Below are 25,152 nucleotides of genomic sequence, written 5' to 3'. Positions count from 1 at the left end.
ATATCATAAAATATACTCATATGAGCACTACCTATTAAAATCTGCACACATTCGACAATGACACATTCTGAATAATTTTTAAAGACATTTATTATTCTATGAAATTTATCTATGAAAATTAGGATGGACAGCGAATATAATGCCGAATAACAAACGAAACTTGTAGATTGACATAAAGATCCACAGATTATGTCAATCCAAAAGTTTTATTTATTTATTTATTTCATCTATGGAACTTAATCAGTGAGGATAACTTAAAATTTAAGTATACGCAAACAGTAAAGTTAACGGGAGGAATATGTAAGTGGTTTCTAGAATGTCTCGATGTACATATACACAAACGATACATTTTTCACTATCAACACGTACATCGAATTCAATAGTCAACGTAAGTTAAATATAAAAGTGTATGCGAGTGTATGAGTGTATGCATACATAAAGAAAGAAATATATATACAATATATACTGTTGGCGCGAATATTGAATGACATTTATTTTTGTATTTTATGTGGAATTCAAATAGATTCAGTATTAAAGCCATTCATTAATGCATTCATAAAAAATTATTAACCCAAAATATCCACATGTGACGCGATGTGTTGTTGTTACGTTACCATAGTTATTATACATCAACAATAAAATGAATACGGCAATAGTGGTTACATATGTTTTATTTTTACAAAGCATTTGTAGTTTATTAGATAAATTATAATTTTTATCTCAGTTAATATTTTTAAGCTAGGTATATTTTTTGTATTTTTATTATTATTATGACCGACATTCGACAGAATTTTATTATAAAAACGGCTGGTATATAACATATATTCATATATATATATATTTCTGTAGTTGAATTCTAAATAATTGTATTATACTTTGGTGATCTACAGGAAATTATTTTGGACTTGATCCTGTTGATGAAAATAATATTTTAAAATCAGGCATTGAGTATTTAAATGCTTTTTTAAACTCCTCTAATTGTTGTACATTATACGTGAGAAGCACAGACTCTAATACACTGGAGGCAAATGACAAAATCGTGAGTAAAAACAAAATATATCGTAAACAGTACATTCAACATAAATATTGATATTATTAATGGGTTACAATATGACTAATATTTACTATTATTTGACTTTTATGAATCTAAAAACAACAGCAAATATGTAACTGTACAAAATAAATATATTCCTTATTTATAGGTTTTGCAAAAGGAACAAAACAAAAAAGTTATAGTATTTTATAAAACTCGCCCAGAAAGTATAACAGAACATAATTTACACTTAATTATTTGCGTATATTCTATGCTGGAATCTCCAACAGAAGCACTTTATCATAGCTTACATTATATATACACGCCATCACTTTTAAAAGTAATTTTACATCTTTATTAAAAAATTAAAATACAATATTATGTTGATGTGAAATTTACCCATATTGGGTTCTTAGTATGAATTAATAGTTAAGTTACTATTATGATATAATTAGGATACAGAATCAGAAATAAAACTAGACCCGAAATTACAATGCCTTATTTCAGACCTAGAGATGGGCTTAAAAACTACTATTTTTAAATCTTCCTTTAATCAAACAAATAATTCAATAGAATCACATTTAGGAGGTAAGTAATTGTTTTATGAATAAGAAATATACATAAATCATATTCATTGTAAATGAAACTATTTGTTTTGTAGCTATTATAGATATTGAAGATGAAGCAGAATATTGGACTGTTGTAAAAAAACATACAAATAATAAATCAGAATCAATAGCTGCTGAGAAAATATGTTCTTTATTTTCACCAGTAATAAAGCAATTTAGGTACTTACAATTTTAGCTGATTTATTAATTCATATTTTATTTATATAATGTTTACTTTTTAAAAATACATAAATTATAATGGATTTTTCAGAGAATCATCTATTCAAGACATTGAAGAATGTTTAGAAAATATACATAATTGTCTGGATGACATTTGGAAAATTGAAGAAATTAAATATTCTCAGGCGAGAATGGAACACTTATTTGAAGTTATAGGGAATAATATAATAAAGCTAATTCAACAAAAAACTATCGATATGAATATATGGTCAAGTGATTATTATGAAAATATTGATATGTTAAAAATGTGTAAAATAATATGTAGTAAATGGATTAAAATATGTGAAGAACTTACTATACTCTACTGGCCCAATTACTCATACCATAAATGGATTGGTTCAAAATACTTACCAGAAAATGTAATTTCATTTTCCAATCACGTTGAAGAAGTTTGTACAATTATTTATTATCTTGCATACATATAAACACGAGAAATATTTTTAAACGGGTTTATTTTAGATAATATCCATATTATGTGTGAACTATCAAATGATAAAACTATTAACAACTAACGAACAAGAAAAATTAAGAACAACAGATAATTTGAAACCGTTTACCGGTAAACATTTATAATTAATTAAGAGCTATTAGTTAAATAACTATAACCTATTTATAGAAACAAGTAGCCTTTATGTATAATTATATTTTAAGAATTCAAATATGTGAGTCAATTGAATATTTACACTAAAGCGATGTGGACAACTGCTGTAGAAAAATTTGAACAAAAATTACAACCAGCCGAAGATTTAATAGTTGGGAAACTTCGAAACTTAATTGATCGTAAAAAAAATAATACCGTAGAAGTAAGAAATGCATTGTCATAGTACAGTAATATGTTATAAAGAATATTTTTATTTTTTAATAGTTGATTTATGAATTTGTTCGCTATCAAGAAATAATAGAAAGACCCAGCATTTATACACAACTCAAAGGGGAACTGGAAAATTTCTTAAATTGCGTAAAACAAATGATTAATGCTATTGAAGATGAAACTGATGGTGATCAAGTCAAAAAATCCAGTGTATTAGAATTAGCTGGTTTAGAACCAATTGTAAGAAAATTGTACTCGTTAAAACAACAGGAAGCTAAGGTATTACGATATAATAAATAACTCATGAATATTGTTTACTACTCTGTATGTGTGGTGTTTAATTATGTTAATAACATTCAAACTTGGTTTTAGCTGAACAGTGTAGAAAAAGTAAGCGATCGCATTATTTTTCATTTAAATGATTATCACCTACTGAAAGATGAAATAAAATTTAAAAAAAAAAATCATTAACAATTTGCTCACGGAATCTTATAATGATTGGCTAAAAGATAGAAGATCTGCCATTATAAATAAAAGTTTTAGGTGGGTACAATAAATATTACAAATATTATGCATTGTTGATTTATAATTTGTAATAATAACATCATGTACGATCTATATAATAGGACGTAGGTAATAATAATGATTAATTCAATAGTCTTTATACACTAAAACTAAGATTGGTCATGAAACAATATTGAAAATATTTCAAATTAGATTTTAATTATTATATGCAGTTATTAACAACAAAGTAATATTATTTTAAACACCTGAATAAATCTAGTGAATTTTTGAAAATAATAATAACAAAAAAAAAAACACTAAAATTAATAGAAGTTGACAAACTAAGTAAAAACTAAATATGAGAAACATAAATAAGAAAATAATTTCATCTCATATAATATAATTATTATTTAAAAACTATAACGGTGCCCTATGCCCGTATTCAAACAATTTATTATACATTTAGGAGTTTTGTAACACAGTTATTAGTACAAATAAGACGAATAAAAATGATAATTAACTGTTAAATAACTTATAAATTGTGTTCCTTAAAAATATTATATATATATATATATGCATATTAAAATGTATGCCATCATCCTAAGTAAATTACTTTAGCGCTTAAACTTCTACACTAAAGTAACTTCTTAAAATTTATAAAAAAATATAATACACTTAATTAATTTTAGGTTAAATACAGATGAGCCCGTAATTTACTTTCAATCTGACAAATTGATGAAAGTAAATTTTAATCCAGAAATAGAATTATTAATAAGAGAAGTAAAAATGCTAAAAATTCTTGGCTATAAAATTCCATCTGAGATAGAAAATGTATCGGAAACAGGAAGCAAATTTTTACGGCAAGCTAAATCTCTCGAACAAGTATATATTTAATTTTCAGTATTTGTTGTAAACACGATTATTTGAAAAATCGTCATTCTGTATTTTAGATTGCTTCATTTCATAATACAATAGGAGACCGAATGATTCCTTCTCAAAGACCTATGATGTTGTCATCAGCGATTGATTTATTAAACATAGTCAAAAGACAAAAATCTGTAACATGGACCGATATTCAATCCATTGATAATTATATACTTGAAATGCGAAATCTCATGGAAAAGATATCACTTGAAAATCAAACATTAGCTAATTACCATCAAGCAATTTCTAATAAGGTAAAATACGTATTAGAAACATAATTTTTCTATTTTATGAGTATATAGTAAAATAATTTAATATAATAATAAAAACCTAGGTTAAGTAGCAATATTTAATTAAAATGTATTTAAAAATTAATTATTTTTATTCTTTTATTGTTTGGTTTTATTTTATTTCTTTTTTTTTAGTTTTTTTTTTTTTTTTACTTCCTTTTATTATATTATAATAATATTCATTATAACTAACTTTAATTAATTGTCGAAACTAATTGTATCACAAAGTTTTCATTAAAAAACAAGGGGAAAAAAAAAGTAGCAAAATTGAAAATATGTTTCAGATAATAAATCTAATGGATATAGATATTTTACAAGAACAACATCTATGGAAACAGTCATTAAAAAGTATCAGAGATATTGTAAGACAAGTTGAAGAAAAAGTAAAATATTGATTACATTAAGTTTAATTCGTAATTTCATCGTATCGAACCTAATACCAATTGTTATTTATTGTTGTTTAAAAGTTCTTGAACTGTGAAGCATGGAAAACACATTTAGATTATCAGATATATAAAGTCTTAAACCACAGGTATCAAATAGGATTGGAAGCATTAAATCAACATTTACCTGATTTTAGAATAGAAATCGTTTACAGGTAATTGCGGTTAATAAATATTATATTTTTGAATGATTAATTACTTCAATGTTTAAACAATCACTGAAATATTTTAGACAACGGCAACTCAAGTTTAACCCTCCAATGGAAGAAATACGAATGAAATATTTTTCTCTTCTTAAAAAGTTTATATCTGTACCAATAGTTTTTCGTGGTATCATGGATTCATCTGATTCCAAATTTACAACAATTGTGGACCGGTATTTAAGTATAAAAATATTATTATTTAACTGATTGAATAATATTATTGTTATTTTTTTAAAGAAATGCTCCTAAATTTACGAAATTATTCTTAAGAGCTGAAAATTTATTTGAAAGATTAGAAGATATTTTAAAAGAGTGGGAAGGTAGAGTAGTACTTGGATCAATCGATATGGAGAATATGATCCAAGAAACCATTAAAACGGCACACGACTGGGAGATCAATTTTAGATCATCAAAATCGTGGGGTCAACAAATAGCAAAATTTAACTGGTTGATATTTCTTTATGAACATAAAAAAATTTAAGGGAAATGTTAATTAATTATAAATCATTTACATGATTGTAGTGCCGAGTTAAATGTTGAATGTTTCATTGTAAGTACAGCTGCTGTACGTTTAGAATTGGAGATACATAATCGCCGTTATTGGGATACATTGTCCACTTTGTTACTTTCTTCGATTTTATTTGATATAGCTAATTTAAATAAATTTGTCGAAGAATCCACCAATGCATTACAACATCAATCTTCTTCGGCAAAACAAATAAATAGAAACCATAAAAATATTATTGATGCCTCAATTGAAGTAAACAAATACTTAATAATTTATTTCAATTAAAAACTCAATTTCTTTTTTTTTTTTTAAGATGGATAATTTAGTTTTGGAAATGATAAAGAAATATAAGGTTTTATCAAATTGGACGAATGAAAAAATAGAAAAAATGAATAAAGTATTGTCTGATTGGGAAAATTTTAAAAATATGTTAGAAGATCATCAAATGGTCGTAGGACAGCAGATAGAAACAATGAAAAACAATTTAATATCGGAGATGCAAAGAGTTCTAAACATGTTTGAAACATTTAATTCAAGATGGCAACAATATAAACCAAAAGGATATAATGATGAAAATAATTTAAAATTTAAAAAAATCATAGATTTTTTAAAAAATAGTCGCACTGAATGGAATGCTTTAAAAGAACAGAAAGAAAAAATTGTGTAAGCTCAATACGTAATAGTTAACTAATTATTTAAATTAAATTAAGATACATTCATTCGTGTTTCAATTAGTGATTAATATAATTATAATTATAAATCTAATTTCTATATTATAGAAATGAATATAAAGATGCTTACATTGATATACCAGACTTCAGTACATATGACTCGATTGAAAATGAAATGGAACATTTGGAACACTTATGGGGCTTATATGATGAGTTTAATTCAGGTTAAAAACCATAATTATTTTATTATAATATTTATATACTCTTTTATAATACACAATTAAGTTTATTATTTTAGATTATTATTATATTAGATTTATTATTTTTAGATTTGCATAGCATCGGACAAGAAGAATGGATTGGATTTCGTAGTAAAGCTTACAAAAAAATTTATGGATTTTATTTTACAATGGCAAGAAAAACTTAAAAAGACGCCAACCTCTCCGCTAGTTATTAAAATACATAATGAATTAGAAACATTAAAAGTAATTAATCTCATAATACTACTTTTTAATATTAGAAATTTCTATAAATATATGTTTTAGGCTTTTTCGCTTTGTATTAAATATGTTGAAGGAGAACATTTTACTGAAAAGCATTGGATCGAATTGTTTTCTATAATTGGAGTTCCATATAAACATATTGAACAATTAAAATTTGAAGATTTCATATTAGTTAAAGAGAATATTCAAGAAAAATTAACTGTTATACAAGTATAAAAAAAAAAAAAAAAAAAAAAAAAAAAAAGTAGAATTCTAAAAATAAAAATATGTGTTGAAGGAATTAAATACAAAAGCCGCTAGCGAAATTACAATAAGACAAGCACTATCCGAATTAGATATGTGGGAATTTGAAACATATTTCTCAACACTTAAATATATTGACTCAAAAGGACAAAATATTCAGATTATTGGCGATTTTAAAACTATATTTAATTCAGTAAGATGTATAATAGTTAATTTAATTAACCATGCGAATGATATTAAAAATATTAACTTTAATAACAATTCAACTTATTTTTCACTACATTAAATAAAACATTAAATACAATTACTTGTAAAATAAAAAATATTATTAAAATATATATTTTTACAACAGTAATTTATTTTATTTTGTTTAAAACAGATCGGTGAAAAACAATGTTTGTTACAATCTATTAAGAATACTTCAAATGATGAACAATTTCTAGAAAAGTCGAATGCGTGGGAAGGTAAATTAATAGAGCTTGATACATATCTAAGGCAATTTTCTCAAGTGCAAAGAAAGTAAGTTATTTAGCATTTTTACATAAAAATATTACATATTAACATTTTATTTATAATGGTAGGTGGTTATATTTAGACCCAATATTCGGCAGTGGCACATTGAAAATTGATAAAGAAGTCAAAATTAGATTTGATAGAGTGGATCGAGATTTTAAGTATATATTACAACAATCAATAGATTCAAAAGTTTTACAATTTTTAAAAATCAGTAACATTAAAAATTTGTTAGAATCTATGCTTAATTTATTAGCAACGACGAAAAAAAGCTTAAACAATTTTCTTGAGGTTAACTTGTTTGTTATAATTACTATAGATTTATTATTATTAGATACTATTACTAAATTATACAATATAATACATAGAATAAACGGAAGATTTTTCCAAGATTTTACTTTCTCAGTGATGAAGATCTATTAGAAATGATCGGACAGACAAAAAAAACATCTGTTGTGCAAGCTCATCTCAAAAAACTATTTAGTGGTGTACAAAACGTTCAGTTCAATAAATCAGGAAATATAATCGCTATAGAATCGCCTCAAAATGAAATCGTAATCCTTGATAAGCCTGTACAAGTTTCCAACCAAATCGAGGTACCTGATTTTTAAAATATTTTGCATAACAGATTGATATGTGTTTATACTTTATACAAAGTAAAATTAATTTTTCTGGACACATAAAATATGAATTTCTTTACGTTTTTGCAGGAGTGGCTTCAATTACTTGTTTTAGAAATCACTAATACATTGAAAATATATTTTATGAAATGTCTAAAAGAACCAGATCCACTGAAATATCCATCACAGATTTTATGTATGGTAAATGAAGTCCTCTTCAGTTCTAGGTGTGAAGAAGCGATAAAAAAACAGCAATTACAACAATTACAAAAGGCTCTTAAGGTAATCAAAATTCATAGTATACCACTAAGATAGTTTTGTAAATATTGTAAATCGAGATTTTTATAATTTAAAATAATAATAAATTATGCTACGAATCAAGAATTAAAAAGTATAATAAAGTATAATAAAAAAAAAATATATTGGATTTTTAAAAAGTTATTCATAAAATTATAATTATATAACATTTTATAATTGATTCCAGAGTCAATTGGATACATATACAGAATTAAATATCGAAAGTACTTTAAATGGAGAAAATGTGTTACATTTAAAAATAAAAGGTCTAATATTAGATACAATACACCATCTTAATGTAGTGGATGAACTTATTAATTCACGAGTATCTTCCGTTCATGATTGGGAATGGCAAAAAACGAATAAGGTAATAATAAATTGGTAAATAACATTAACGTTAAAATTAAAAAACGTGTGAAATAATATATTTTACCTTAAAAGATTCTATTCGGATTCTGAAGGAGAAATAAGTATTAAAATGGTCGACTCAGAATTTCAGTATTCATATGAATACCAAGGAATATCACCAAAACTAGTTCACACGCCTCTCACTGATAATTGTTATTTAACACTTACTCAGGTAAAAATTTAATGTTTTTTTTCACAACTAAACACTTTAATTATCGATATGGTTGTAACTAATAGGCAATGAGTATGGGATTTGGAGGAAATCCTTATGGGCCAGCTGGTACTGGAAAAACAGAATCGGTCAAAGCCCTAGGATATCTTTTTGGTCGTCAAGTGTTAGTGTTTAACTGCGATGAAGGTATAGACATTAAATCATTAACACGAATATTAATTGGGTTGGCAAGATGTGGAGCTTGGGGATGCTTTGATGAGTTTAATCGCTTGGAAGATTCTACGTTATCAATGATATCAACCAGAATACATCCAATACAAGAAGCGATTAAAAACCAAGAAACTAGTTTTATTTTAGAAAATCAAAAGGTTAGATCGCCCAATTTTTCTTACCAATTTTATATTATTTAGTCTGAGATAGACTCGAATTCCATTTTCTTAAAAAACTATAGTTATTTATTTATTTATTTCAGATCAATTTGAATTTGAATGCTGGAATATTCGTCACATTAAATCCAGCAGGGCAAGAATATGGAGGTAGAAATAAATTACCCGACAATCTAAAGCAACTTTTTAGGCCCGTGGTCATGAGTAAACCAGACCAAACTTTAATAACCAACGTAACACTACACGCTGAAGGATTTAAACACCCGAAAACAATAGCAAAAAAACTTGTCGAAACATTCGACTCTGCCAGGTAAACTTCATTCGATTATTAAAAATAATACATTTTCATTATAAGAGTAATTATTTAAGGCAATTATTAAGTAATCAACAACATTACGATTGGGGTTTACGAGCTTTAAAAACGGTGATTGGTTTTTGTGGTACAATTTTAAAAGCTTCAGCAACTTCAAAATCGCTGGTCGAAGAATGTTCAGTAGCCGTACAGGCACTGGAATTAAATACAATATCAAAATTAACATTTGACGACAGTGTGCTATTCAAGTCGCTCGTCTCAGATATATTTCCAGAAGTACAAATTACAAATAGTCCATTAATACATGATACATTAACTCAAAAAATACGAAGAGCAGCAGAAGATATGGGATTACAAATTAATCAGAGACAGGTAAATTTTATTTAAAACTCTGGTTAACTAAGATCACATATTATATACAACATATATTTGTATTTTCTTCAGGAACAAAAATGTGTTGAACTTTATGAACAACTTCAACAACGTATGGGCGTAGTGGTGATGGGTCCACCATCGACAGGAAAAACCACAATTATTCAACTATTATCACGAGTAATAAGATTTAAATCATATTATAATTGATTTATTTGTAATATCATTTGTATGTTAACTATACTATTTTAAGGCTTTAGCTACGAATAACAATATAAAAATACATAAAATAAACCCAAAAGCTCAAACACGATCACAACTTTTAGGAAAAGTTGATTTAGACACACGACAGTGGATTGATGGCATCATCAGTAAAGCTGCTCAACAAGCTTATTCTGAAAATACTGGTAAAATTAATTCATACATTACAATACAATTATTTTAAACTTAAATTGTTTTGAATCTGATAATGTACTTAACTAAATTATATTAAGAGCGTGAAAATTATTAACATAATAATACTGATTCGAATTTACTTCATAATTGAGTTGAATTAAACTTATATTTTAAATACTTATATTTATAGATATAATTTCATGGATAATATTTGATGGAGATGTAGACCCTGAATGGATAGAATCACTCAATTCAGTTCTAGACGACAATAGACTACTAACATTACCGTCTGGTTGGAGAATACAATTTGGGAGCAACATAAACTTTATTTTTGAAACTCATTCTCTAAGACACGCATCTCCTGCAACTGTATCAAGAATGGGCATTATTCTTCTGAGGTATTACGACTCAAATTAAATTTTAATTCCAGCTGAACCAAAATTTTATAATTTTCTTTTATATAAAGTGAAGAAGACGTAAACATAAAAAATGTTATCGATTCCTGGATAAATATGTTTCCTAAGTGTAATGTAATAAAAGAATATGAAGTCCAGTTATATAAAGGTAAATATAACTTAATATTATTTTTTTTAAACAAACCAAAACTAATAAACTATTTTAAAGCAATCAAATGGGTGGAAATGAACAGCCAATATGTATGTCCATGTTCTACTATATCGACAGTAAAAAATATTTTACATATTTTACAAGGTGTTGAATCAAAATCACATTTTGTTGTCTGTCTAATAAATGGATTAGGAGCAAATTTTAACTCTTCTCAGAGAGATAAATTTTCGAAAATGGTAAAACACCTTTATAGATAAAAATAATACAGGAAACTTATTGGAATGTTAATAAAAGGTTTTCGAAATATTTGAAGAATATATGCCGGAAATCAATGCAAAATATTTTTATTATAATCAAACAACAGATAATATAGAAACATACAATTTACTTGATACAGATAATTTTGATTTATTTGAGTATAAAATCGGTGACTTAATCGAAACACCAAGAATTTCACACGCTACTGATATTTTAATAAAATGGATACAACAAAGCACATCAATATTTGTAATAGGGCCTTCGGCATCTGGCAAAAGGTTTGAAATTTTACGACAATTCTATAATTATAATATGCTAATAACGGTAATAATAATATATTATTTTTAGCAAGACGATTTTAAAATGTACTAATCTAATAAGGGGAATTGAATGCGTTACAATTCACTGTAGTGCTCATACATCACCTGAACAGGTTTTATTAAAAATATCACAGGTATTTCAATAATCAAAGCAGTTATAAATATTATATGTTAGTTAATATGATCCGCTATGAATCTTAATAGTATGAAAGAAACCATGAAGGGATTTCAATTTACATTATATGGCAGCACATATAAATATACATTATAGAAATGAATAAACTATTGGTTATGATTCATTATATTCATATAATTCATTATAACCCTATGGTTACAATATATATTTAAAAAAAATATATATCTTAAACTCACATAATATTATGATCGAGTTAATTACAATAATTAAAAGTATACTATATTGTTTATAATATATTATATTTTAGATTTGTATGGTAGTTTCTAACAACAAAGGTAGAGTTTATCGTCCCAGAAATTCAGAAAAGTTAATTTTACATTTTAAAAACTTGAATCATGTCAAACCAGATAAATGGGGAACTATACATTTAGCTGCATTTATTCAACAAGTGAGAATATGACTATTTAAATTAATTATTCGATATGAAAATGTTACCATTTAAAGCAATAAACACTAAATTAATCAACGTTATTATTTTAATAATAAATGTTTCAGTTGATTTTTTTCCGTGGGTTTTATGAGCCTACTACTTTGGAATGGATGGGAATAGAAAATAATATTGTAATCATTAATAGTTTAACTTCAGTAGACAGAATTAATCCAAGAATGGTTTCAGCAAGTAACATTTTATACATTGAGTAAATAAAAAAAGTAAGACTAGCTAATTTACAAATTAATAATATATGTTTAAATGATTTATTAGAAATCCACAAAAATATGAACTTATAAAGATTTGCTTGGAATATTTAAGAACTACTATAGAAAAAAAATCAGAAATTGCTAATGCAATTGTAGATTTATTAGTAAAGGTATAGTATTATAATTTATTATGCTTGTACAAAAATGTCAAATGACTAATAAGTAAGCAAAACTATACCTAATTATCATCCATTTTTAAGACAAGGGAAATGCTTACATCTGTGCAAATGCCTCATTATACATTCACAAACCATATTTTAATTGAACTGTGTCAGAATTTAAGTAGATATCAAATTAACAACGAAAATAACGCAGCTAAGGTAAACAACTTTTTTTTTATGGGATTTATAATTAACAACATTTTATTTTAGGTATTGTTTTTTGAAGCAAACCACATTTTTAATGACAGATTAGTGAAATACGAAGATAAGAAAAAATTCGAAGGAATAATTCAAAAGATTTACTCAGATTATCATTTGAATTTTCAATATGAAGGTGATAAAAAATATAATGTTATATATATATAAGCACTAAGGACCATAAATTATATCTAAATTTCTAAATTATACCTAAAAAATGTTAAATTTAATTCAATATGATAAAGTTTAATGTAGTAAATAAAATTTTCGAAAAACATAGTTCATTAAAAATAATCAAGTATAAATTATAAACATACATTCATAATCTATAAATCGTCTGTAAATACTCGCAAAACTAAGGTCAGGCCAACTAAGCCATGGTTTAGAATAATTTCAGAGTTGAAATCTACACAAAAATAAAATTAACGTTTTATATTAATATTTGTAATTCACTATCTCCGATTACGATGACATGATCCTCTCCAGAGTAGATTGAGTACTAACATATTTAACGAGGACTTTAAAGGGTTCTGTGTAACGATGATAACCCGTCTCTAGTTATTTTATGGACGCTAAATCCCCCCAGAGTGCAATCACCGATATGACACCATTAAATAAATAATTATAAAATTAAACAGACAACATATGCATTGATTTATATTCAACTTACAACAATAATGACTCTGTTAAAATACACATTTTAGTGCACCTAAAGATATTTTTATTAAAATGGGAAAAAAATTGACTACAAACATAGGGAAATAGCAGCCATCGAAATATTTACTTTTGATGATAACATCTATGCAAATAATTTTATTTTTTTTTTGGTTAAATTTAATTTTCTTGGGGGTTATTAATTTTACATAATACATTTGAAATTTCTTATTTTGCTGATGTCTGTATAAAACGTAGTAATTATGATACCAATTATAATATTTTTACAATATATATTTGTTAAATTAAAAAATTTCAGACGTAATTTACATATGCGACAGAAAAATAGACCCAAGCCATATTGGTATGCTTATAAAAGTAAACATAGAAGAATGGAAAACGATTATTGAAAAGTGTATTATTACAAATGGTATATTATTACACTTATCTAATGACTACTATCATTAAACAACATCAAATATGACTTAAATCTTAAATGTTACTGATGTCTAATGATTTCACTCAGAAACCACGAATCAAGACGTTGAATTGAACACAGAATTACTATATCGCATAACAGCAGATTGCGAACGAATTTTAACGAAACCTAGAGGATGTATCTTGCTATTAGGACGTTTGGGAATAGGAAGAAACTTAGCCGTAAGAATTGTAGCATCCAGACACAATGCAACAGTTGTATCGCCTAAAATACGACCAGTTTTCAACTTAAACGCATTTAAAAATGATCTAAAAACGGTATATCACAAAAATATAACTGAAAAAATAATTTCTAAAAAAAAATGTCTAAAAATATAATTTCTTTAGATAATGCAAACATGTGGAATCGAAAATGAAGAGATTTATTATGTCGTTGAGGAATATCATATTGTAAACAAAGAAGTACTTGACATTATAAGTTGTCTTATAGTATCTGGCGAACTGATGGGACTCTACCAGAACGAAGAATTAGAGTCATTATGTTCACCGCTCAAGGATGAAATGTCCCAACAGAATTTCGATGGAACGCCAACAACATTTTTTAAACAAAGCAAGTCATGGTTGTAATGGACAATAATGTTATTGAATCATTTCTATTTTGTCAATTATGAAAATGTCTTCAATTTTTTCACATAGGAAATTTAATATAAATAGCTTTTCTGTGCCGATCAAATTAAAATAATTGTAACTGTTCGATTTCAGGAATAAAAAATAATTTACACGTAATAATGATTTTGGATTCAGAAAGTGAGTTTTTCAATAACTGTTTAGAAAATAGCCCAGCAGTGCTAGATCATAGCCATGTCATATGGAAAGATAAATTGGACGAAAAAACTATGAATACAATATCAGAAATAATTTTTAAAAAGTATATTCATTAGTGTAAAAGTTATGCTTATTTTTATTGTTTTTGTTTTGATTTCAGGAATAAAATAATAGAAAATTTTCCCTGTATCACTGAACATATATCATACTTTACCAATATCCACGAAGAAGCTGAAGCATGGATAAAAATTTGCCCAAGACGTTACATATCATTTTTACAAACATTTAGTGACTTACTATTAAACAAACAAGAATCCATTTATAAACGAATGACTCATTTAAAAGTAATATACATTTTGCAATACACATTTTATTAATGAATATTTGTCTTACTACATTAAAATGTTTTAAAGGCTGGATTGTCCAAGTTAACTGATGCTAGAAACATTGTTGCAAAATTAAAATCTGACGCCGGTGTCCAAGAAACAAAACTAGCAGAAAAACAAGAAAAAGCAAATCAAGCACTGAATATGATTTCGAGAACTATGCAAGGAGTTAATACCAAAAAAGAGCAAATGGAAAGTCTTAGAAAAGAATTTCAAATTAAAAACGACTTTTTAAATCAAAGGTACATCATAATAATGATACACGTTTACAGTTTAAATATTTTAAGCATAAAATTACAATTTTTATACTCACTCATAACGTCTTAGGTATAAGAATTAAATATAATATATAAAAACATGTTTTTATAAAACGAAACAAAATTTTAGTAGTTTGATTTCATCATTGTACCATATATGTATTTTTTATTATCAACATTATTAATTGATTTAAAGACACTGTAATTAACATTTTCCGTACGTATTTAGGAACAAAGAAATAGATCAAGAATTGGCAAAAGTAGAGCCACTGATTGAAGAAGCTCAATCAGCCGTGAGTAACATCAAATCCGAAGCATTGACAGAGATCAGATCACTGCGAGCACCACCAGAAGTAATTAGAGATATATTGGAAGGTGTACTCCGGCTGATGGGCATACAAGATACTTCATGGAATAGTATGAAGACATTCCTGGCCAAACGAGGCGTTAAGGAAGAAATTAGATTTTTTGACGCTCGCAGAATATCGGAAGCTAACAGGGATTCAGTAGAGAAGCTGCTGGAATCCAAACGCGACTCATTCGACTCGAAAAACGCAAAAAGAGCATCCGCCGCAGCCGCTCCGCTGGCTTCTTGGGTAGTAGCAAATGTCGCATATTCACACATATTGCACAAAATAAAACCGTTGGAAACCGAACACGCTTCATTAAAATCGTAATTATTGATTGAATTTTCGACTGAGTGTAAATTATTTTATTTTATTTATCCATTGGACTTCCGTCGTGATTAATGTTTACAGAAAGTTACAAAAAGCTGAAGAACAGATAGAACTTTTAAGCGACGGATTAGATAGTGTGGAGAAGAATGTGGTAGAATTAAGAGAACAATTGAACGTTAACACCAAAGAAGCAGCGGAAATCGAATTAAACATCAATAAAGAGAAAAAGACAATAGATTCAGCGCAAAAGCTGGTGGAAAAGTTGGATGATGAATTTTCAAGATGGGGTTTACAAGTATGTATGATATTATACTAAAATTATTTTCATTATAATATTAAAAGTAATTGTCTTTTGTTTAATCAATTTATTTTTAGACAAAAATGATATATGTGTTGATTAATATTTAGAATACGAATAATTAATAACACACAGACTAATACTTACTTAAATACACAATAATATATTATAATTAAACTAATTATGATATGTGTTATTATATCATATTATTCCATTTGACAGCGTTGTAATATATATACTTTTTTATAGATCAAGAAAACTCTGGAATTTTATATCATTTTTAAACTTTAACGATATTAGAAACAAAAATATTACCTTGGTTTAATATTCTTATAGTTATTATTTAATTCATACTATATAAATCTATCTATTTATTTTATGAAATAAAATTTAAACGAACACTGGAAATTCAACATTATTTCATAGTTTTATTTTTAATTTTCTGTCTTGTTAGGTGAAATTTGCGAAAAAAATCGAAAACTAATATTTAGGATTTAATGGGGTTCTGTAAAAACATTAAATGAAGTACACTACTTGATTTATAGAAAAAGCATTATGAAACCATCGTATTATATGGCCTGAATCTGAAAATTGGCTTGTTTAAACTTTTATAACATTGTATTATATTTAAGAATATAAAAATTATTTGTAGTCCACTTTAATAAAAAATTATGAAAATATTAAAAATTATAATTCAAAAAATAATTTTATTTTTTCCCATAGGTAACTGAATTATCATTGACTTTAAAAAATTTATTACCGAGCACCCTATTAGCATCTGCGTTTGTGACATACTTATCAGGATGTTCAGATAGTTTGCGTAATGAAAAAATTGAAAAATGGAAATATGAGCTTAACTCAAATGAATTTTCTTTTTCTAAATTCATGGAATCCGAATGTCAGATTCTTCAATGGATTACTGAAGGCTTGCCATCAGATGAAACTTCACATCAAAATGCTATAATACTTAAACAGGTAACCAATAAGCGAAAAATTACTATGATATATATTGTAATTATTGTCATTGTTTTTTTTTTTTTCCTTTATAGATTAAAAATATTCGAATTTCGGTAAGCAATTTAAATTACGAATCTTATTGATTTATAAAATATATACGGACGAAATAATAAATTAGTAATAAGACAATAAACTTTAGGCTAAATTCTACCCATTGATCATTGACCCAAACAACAACATCATGGAATGGTTAAAACTAAAATTACCTGTAAATTCAATAGAAATCACGTCATTTGAAAATCCAAAATTGTATTCTAATTTAGAATTAGCCGTTCGGTAAGCGTTCGTACAACACCAATGATTATGACATTATAATATAGTTGATTAAGTATTCAAAGATAACAAGGTGTACATTATTTTTTAGTTTTGGTAAAACGATGATAATTTATAATGTAAGAGAAATTGGTCCTATACTAATACCTGTGTTAAAAAATGATTTTATAATCGAAGGTAAGTAATTTTAAGTTTTACAATTTAATGGAAATATTGTGAATTAACCATCGTAAGCCTAGGTAGTAGAAAAATGGTCCAAATAGCAGATAGACTAGTCGATTACAACGAAAACTTTCAATTATACCTATTTAGTAGTAATGCTGACTTAAATTTACCTTCAGACCAATCTGTTTTGTTGACTACAGTAAACTTTACTCTTAATCACATTGGACTCACTGAACAGGTAAGATTGTTTATTCTTGTTATTATTTTACATGAAATAGTCTAAAAAAAATATTTTAAATGGTATAAAAACCCGGTTTAGCTTCTACGACATGCACTTAAAGTACAAAATCCTAAATTGGATTCCATGCATTTGGAACTGTTACATAAAGAAGAAGAATTTAAGTCAAAGCTTCATGTATTACAAGAAAATGTACTAAAATATTTGGCAGACGCTCGAGGGAATATACTCGAAAATCAAGTAATATTATACGGTTTTCTTTTAATGAAAATATAATTCTTATAATGCAGTATATTGTATGAAAATATTTAGGAACTGCTCAATTCATTAGATGACATAAAAACTAATAGTTCAGAAATATCGAAATCGCTGAACGAGTCGTTAAAAGTACAAAGTCAACTAGAATCTGAATGTCAAGTGTACAAACCATTTTCTAGTTACGCATCAAACATATATTTTGCGTTAAAATATTTATTCAATGTCAATCGTTTTTGTCAAATTTCGCTAGCGACATTTGTCAAATTGTTTCAGTCTACATTAAAGGTACTAAAAAAGGAAAATATTTGATTTGACAACACAATTATGTTTTTTTAATTGAACACGATTTAGGAATCTACCGGCGGTATTAATCAAGAAAAGAAGTTATTACACACAATTTATTATTATGTTTCAAGATCACTTTTCAAAGACCAACGGTTAACATTCGCCACATACTTGTCTTATAAATTGAATCCTAATGAGTTTGGTCCTAATGTATGTATTTATTAATTAATTATTTGTACAATTTAAGGGAGTGATTATTTTAATTATTTTTTAACCAATTCATTTCAATAGGAATGGGAATTATTCATCGGAAAAAATACGTCAAACGTCGACGAAGGATTAAATTTTAAAGACAGTGTTCCAAAATGGATTGATGACGATAGAACGTATGATGTATATATGTTAAAAGTAAATATTATTTACGTGATTTACTTATTTAACAAATCTCGAGTGTATTACTTAAAGTTATCTACATAATAATGTACTAATTACTAATTTCTTATCATATAAAAAAAATATAGTAATATATTATAATATCTATAGTTGAAATATAAAATTATTATTTAATTTTAAATTTAAATTGTAAAAATAATTCCCATCAGGAGATGGTACCAGAACTTTATGAAAAACTCCAACTTGAAAATCAAAATATTTGGAAAGACTTTATAGGAGCCGCGAATCATGGTATTCCTAATTTTGTTAACGCTTCAAATTTCCAAAAAGTATTAATAACACAAGCATTGAAACCAGATAGATTGCATAAAATATTGACAGAATTTTCACTTAATCAACTAAGTGAGTAACGAGAGTTTATTCAGAATATCCTAAATGTATAATGGACATTGCGTGTGCATATTATAATTTTAGAATTGACTGATTTATCTCCATCGACGCTGAATCTTTCTAAACTAGTCGAAGAAAACTCAGAGCCAATGATGGTTATAACATCCATTGGATCTGACCCTTCTGATGAGCTAAGGATGTTGGCAAAAAAGGTGACCCACACAAATTGTACGGAAATAGCCATGGGCGAAGACCAAAAAGAACTCGAAACACTACGTGAATTGTGCAAACAGCCAAAATGGGTAGTTTTGAAAAACGTACATTTATGTTCGGCATCCCTCTTGATGACACTAGAAAAACTATTGAAGTCGTTAGGGAATGTACACGAAAATTTCGCGGTATGGATGACCACAGAACCCGATGACAAAATTCAAAACTCCTTCATCATGTCGTGCGTTAAAGTCGCATATGAAGCACCGCATGGAGTCAAGAAGAACATGAGACGAGCCTACGACATATGGAAAAACGAACGCATTAAGTGGAGTTCTTCGGATGAAACAAGATCCGTGTACGCTTTAGCGTGGTTCCATTCTATCATATTAGAACGTAGGACGTACATACCACAAGGATGGTCGCAATACTACGAGTTCAATGATTCAGATTTATCTGCTACGCTTAAAGTATTACAAAAATCAATGCATCGAGGTAAGCGTTGAAAAAATATAATATTCATCACATATTACACAATAAACAATGACAATATTACAGTATTAGAAAATAATAATAAAAAAAAATAATAGCTCAAATCGTATAAAAAAAATAAATATAAAAAAACTTAGGGGTTCATAAAATCGCGATTTGTGAATACTACTAAGTGCATTATACTCTTAAAAATAAGAAATACATGTATTTCTGATTTGTTATAATTATAGAAAATAGTTCGACAAGATGGGCACATATTCAAGGGCTATGCGAAAAGGCAATTTATGGTGGCAGGATCACAAATGTTCAAGACATGGCGATCCTTACGACATATTTGCGGTGCATATTCACATCGGACAACGTTAATTGGAAAGACGGTATACCTGGAATAATGAATCTGAATTCTGGAGACACAAAGGTACAGGCATAGAATAGGTAGAATTAGATAGAATTTAAAAATATTCATTTTCATTAAATTCGTCGTATGTAAGAACTGAAATACAAGCAGTGGTCAGGTTAAAATGAGCTCTAATAACCAAACACAAATATGATGAATTTTATTCTCCTAATAACAGGGTTATGTAACGGTGTATGTAATATCATTCGAATAATAAAGAAATAATTGTACAATTCTAATAGTTTCGGGTGAAAAACATGATTACTGTGAGTGTATTTTTATGCCCTTATAACAGGAATTTCTTAAGGATAATCAATCAGGGATAGAGTTAGAGAAAATATTTTTCTAAATATGGAGATTATTATTTTTACGACAATATGAAATTTAATACATGTAGCAATCATTTATAATTGTATTGTTTAAGATAATTTTTTTTTTTTTTTGCATGAAGGATATTGAGAATGCGTTGAGAAGTGTTCCGGAACAAGATACATCGAAAATATTAGACTTACCGGAAAACGTTGATAGGTCTTGGCAAAAGAAACAAAGTATTGAAATAATATCTCAACTAAGACGTAAGTGCTGAGGCCTACGGCCGGCTGTGTAAAAATTATACCACAAAGATAAATCTAATGGTTACGTCCAGGTATTAGCGCCGGAATCCAAGTCAAACAACTTAAAGGTGACTGGCACTTGGATATTCAGCCCATTTTGAATCTTTGGAAGGCATTGAACAAAGGCACGAACCTAATAGAATTGTCAACAGTCAAAAATGCTGCGGACAGTAATCAGCAACCGATAGATGTGTTCGTCGATCAAGAATTGAATTTCGCCATTCGATTGGTTAAAAATATTCACAAAAGTCTGGCCGCCATAAATCAAGCGATTCGCGGAAACACGAGGCCATCGCCAACCGCATCGGATACAGTGTTCCATCTTCTTCAACTTCAAGTAATCGCAGCCAACTATAGATAAATCTATTCGTAAAAATGTGTAATCAATTTATAAAAATAATGCTATTTTCAGACGCCCAAAAAGTGGATGGATTTATGGGACGGTCCGAACGATTCGACCACTTATGTCAGAAGCGTTGTTGCAAGAACAATATCAGTGAACAAAATGAAAGCTTCGGCCGATAAATTATCTGAAAAAATCGACCTCGACAAACTGTTTCATCCCAAAACGTTTTTGATCGCACTCAAACAACAAAGTGCAAAGTAATAAATTATTTAAATAATTTTTCGTCAAAGTTTATACTATTCGAATAAATTAATTTACTATTCAACAATAGATTAGTGACGCAATCTATTTTTCACTTTAAAACAATAGTGTTTAATACGACGGGTAATGTGTCCCCTTAACTCATACTTATTTAAACATAAATAAAGTATAAAAAAATTAGTTGATTAAATATTGATTTTTATTGAGGAATAAAATTAGGATGTTAAAAATGTATTAAAGAAATTAAAAATTAATTTTAATTATGAAAAATATTGAATAGAATAATTTACCGACTAAAACATTATAACTTAAAAATTATACTTATATTGAAAGTAGATAGTTAAATTACTTACCTATAACGTGGTTCATTGTTTTTTGATCAAAAGGTAACACTTAGCTTCCCCTTTATGTTTATTTATGCACAAATTAGTAAGACGACAATGCGAGTTCGAGAAGTTAATTTCGTTAAAACCTACCCATGACCGCAAAACGTGCATTTAATTATGTGAAAGTGCGTTCAGGCTTTTGAAATAAAATATAAATGGAATTGATGCTTATTTCCTCTATAAATAAAAATGTGAAATTAAATCATTGTCACGCATGTTATTTGAAACTTCTTATCCGGTTATCTCGATTTTTTTTATTATGAAAGAGTATATTACAGAGCAGATCATATATACTTATCTATGGAGCAGATTATATAGGTTTAATTTAAGTTTTATTTATTTAATTAATTAATTTATTTAAGTTAATTGAATTATTATTTATTTATAATTGTTTATTCTTCAATATTCCACGACGCAACGTGCGAAAAATAAAAACACATTTACCTGGGTTTTATATTAAAACAATCGATTTGATCATTGTTGAGTAGCAAAATAAAAAGCTAAAAAACAAGAGAAACTTGCTGCCAGTCTTGAGCCTGTGTTAAAATGGAAACGAAAACGACAATTATAATTTTCTTTTTTAATTGGTTATATTACCTAAACCTAACCTAACATAAAAATAAACATTCATTTCTCGGGCGAAGCCAATTAATTCGGCTAGTATAACGTAAATAAGAGTAACATCAAATAAAGCATGAAAATAAATAATTAACTGCGAAATGAATAACAGTTTACTCTGAAAAATAACCATCATTAGATAACACCACTTTAGTATCTTTACACTAATCATAAATATTACAACGATCTATGGTGGTACGGTTGTATGTGAATACATTAACGATTTATTTTATTTTGTAAATATTAGGCATGGCATAATAACACTGAATAACCTAAGCCCATTTAAATGTTACGAGTTAAAAACGCGTTTATTCATTCATATTAAAATCAACCAGTAATTACACATCAATCATTGTATACAATATTAACTAAATGTTATTTTTACTGTTTAAAACAGTAGCCATAAAAGTATTTATTTTTTTATTTTTACAACAAATAGATTAATACTAAAATCTAGAGAAGGCATTCAATAAATATTAAAAACTAGTTATACTGAAATGTTAAGTCTACTGATATATTGTAACCAGAGGATTTATAGTAAATTGTTACTTAAAAATAGGGCTGGGATATTGATGCAAATGCATCTTTTTTTCTAATATCCCAACACATTGCTCCGTAAGAAAATGGGTTACAAGTGATAATGATTAATTTAATATAGTTTTTACTTTGCATTTTTTTTTTTCATTTAATGATAAATTTAACTTTATATGCATTTTTCAGAATTTATCTATAAATTCTTAAATAATAGTATTTGATTATGTGTTTCGGCATTTGTTCACTCAAAACTTGCACATTTAGTATATAATATACTAAATTGATTAACTAATAAATATGATCATATCGACCCATGTAACTATTTTATCAAAAATAGAACAAAATTAATATAATCAAAAGAAATTTTTCTATTTACAAGAGTCCAACGACAATCATAACAGAAAGTTATAAAGAATTTTAGATTTAAATAAAGTTAAAATCTAAATTTTAAACAAATAAGTACCTTCTTTCTTATTATGATGTTAAATAAATATAATTAAATACGTTTGGAAACATGATTTTTATAAAAACATTTATACACTAGAATAAATACATTTTTTACACATTTTTATAGCATTTCTTATGATTTTTAAAGCAATTTTGCTATTTTTTAGAGCAATCCAACCCTAATTATAAATGTTATCTCCCTAATTTTCATCTAAGCATACCTAGAAAATGTATGGACCTATTTCAAACTTTAAATAAAAGTTCAAATTTAATATAGTTTTTTTAAATGTATATCTATGTTATGTAAACTATTTCATAACCAAAACATATAGGATTTATGTAAAGAATAAGTTCAAGAACCTCTAATTTTCGTAGATATTACAAAATGCCAATGGATAGCCTAACACTAGATTGTTCACTGTCAAGTAATGGATTAAAAGGTTCCAAAATAAGTTCAACAGTATCAAATTTAATTCTGGAAGGAGCTAGATTTCATCGCAACACACTCATTGAAAACACAATAGATTCACCTTCAGTAACAATAATAGAAGATATTAAAATTGCATGGATTCCAGAGGTTAGTAAATAAAATTTGATAGACAATATCATATAAGATACTCAAAACCTACAATTGTACAATAGTAATTAAAGAACAGAATATATTAATGATACTTCGATTTTACAGGAACACACGAAAAACTCAAAAAAATCTGATTTACTAATAGCATTATATGAAACACAATCGAGGGATCATTTAATATCATTGCTACCAATAGCAATCCCATTAAATGAACGAAAAAAATGGATTCTAGCTGGAGTAACACTATTTTTAAGAACACATTAACTATGAAATTAAAAATGAAAATTATTTAATTATATAGTAAAATATTTATGAATAAGCTTCAAATTATTCAACTTCACAATAAATTGGTACACAGTTAATTATATATGATAATTAAAAAATATATGTATATTATCATGACTTGTGTTAATACATAATTTATTTTGCATTAACACAAGTCATGATTTAAGGTAACAATTTTAATTTTTTATCTGCCAGTTGTTTTAGCACATTACATAACAATAAATAGATACTCACAAAATACTCAATAAAATAGTCACAACAATTTTTTTATTTTTCATTTACTCTAAATACAATATTGATAATAATTTTTTTATTTATATATATTTTCATAACTTATAACTTTACAGATATGCTAAAATTTTATGATTTTTTGTAAATTTGTATAATGCTTTACACGGTAAATAGTAAATTCAAAATAATCTCATTTTCAGACCAAAACGAATGAGATAAGTTACATAACATAAAACAAAATAAAATGATTTTTAATTTCATGAAGTTTGCTAAAAAAATTTACATTTAGTATGAATTCAAAGCATTAAAAAAGAAAAAAATAGAAGGAAAGAAATGATCT

General features: G+C 26.7%; 1 protein-coding gene across 1 annotated transcript; it reads left to right on the top strand.

The window, feature by feature from the left end:
- Positions 1-770: 770 nt before the first annotated feature.
- LOC112683382 (cytoplasmic dynein 2 heavy chain 1) lies at positions 771-24,645 on the top strand. Its single transcript, XM_025554408.1, is given in 71 exon segments — positions 771-810; positions 891-1,039; positions 1,203-1,373; positions 1,489-1,621; positions 1,695-1,821; positions 1,913-2,270; positions 2,341-2,440; positions 2,533-2,684; positions 2,747-2,971; positions 3,065-3,139; positions 3,141-3,235; positions 3,886-4,078; positions 4,147-4,374; positions 4,695-4,793; positions 4,878-5,008; positions 5,086-5,229; positions 5,294-5,503; positions 5,579-5,816; positions 5,878-6,227; positions 6,344-6,459; positions 6,565-6,626; positions 6,628-6,720; positions 6,781-6,948; positions 7,016-7,174; positions 7,361-7,500; positions 7,563-7,785; positions 7,863-8,090; positions 8,205-8,396; positions 8,599-8,766; positions 8,768-8,778; positions 8,853-8,991; positions 9,057-9,359; positions 9,464-9,687; positions 9,747-10,062; positions 10,135-10,242; positions 10,316-10,469; positions 10,649-10,856; positions 10,925-11,022; positions 11,083-11,261; positions 11,320-11,561; positions 11,632-11,737; positions 12,047-12,187; positions 12,295-12,437; positions 12,503-12,608; positions 12,699-12,818; positions 12,870-12,993; positions 13,831-13,941; positions 14,038-14,267; positions 14,337-14,559; positions 14,712-14,877; positions 14,935-15,118; positions 15,188-15,402; positions 15,647-16,090; positions 16,176-16,389; positions 17,116-17,367; positions 17,442-17,462; positions 17,549-17,685; positions 17,774-17,859; positions 17,922-18,085; positions 18,167-18,325; positions 18,398-18,628; positions 18,695-18,838; positions 18,920-19,036; positions 19,231-19,423; positions 19,496-20,116; positions 20,344-20,531; positions 20,962-21,085; positions 21,157-21,461; positions 21,537-21,727; positions 24,092-24,293; positions 24,402-24,645. Coding segments are annotated over 71 exon segments (12,570 nt in total). The 3' UTR covers positions 24,561-24,645.
- The last annotated feature ends 507 nt before the right edge of the window (positions 24,646-25,152 follow it).

This window comes from Sipha flava, unplaced genomic scaffold, assembly GCF_003268045.1.
Source record: "Sipha flava isolate LNK unplaced genomic scaffold, YSA_version1 104_pilon_pilon, whole genome shotgun sequence".
In the NCBI taxonomy this organism is placed as follows: Eukaryota; Metazoa; Arthropoda; class Insecta; order Hemiptera; family Aphididae; genus Sipha; species Sipha flava.
Note: the sequence above shows the minus strand (reverse complement) of the source record. Positions and strands in the feature narration are given on the sequence as shown.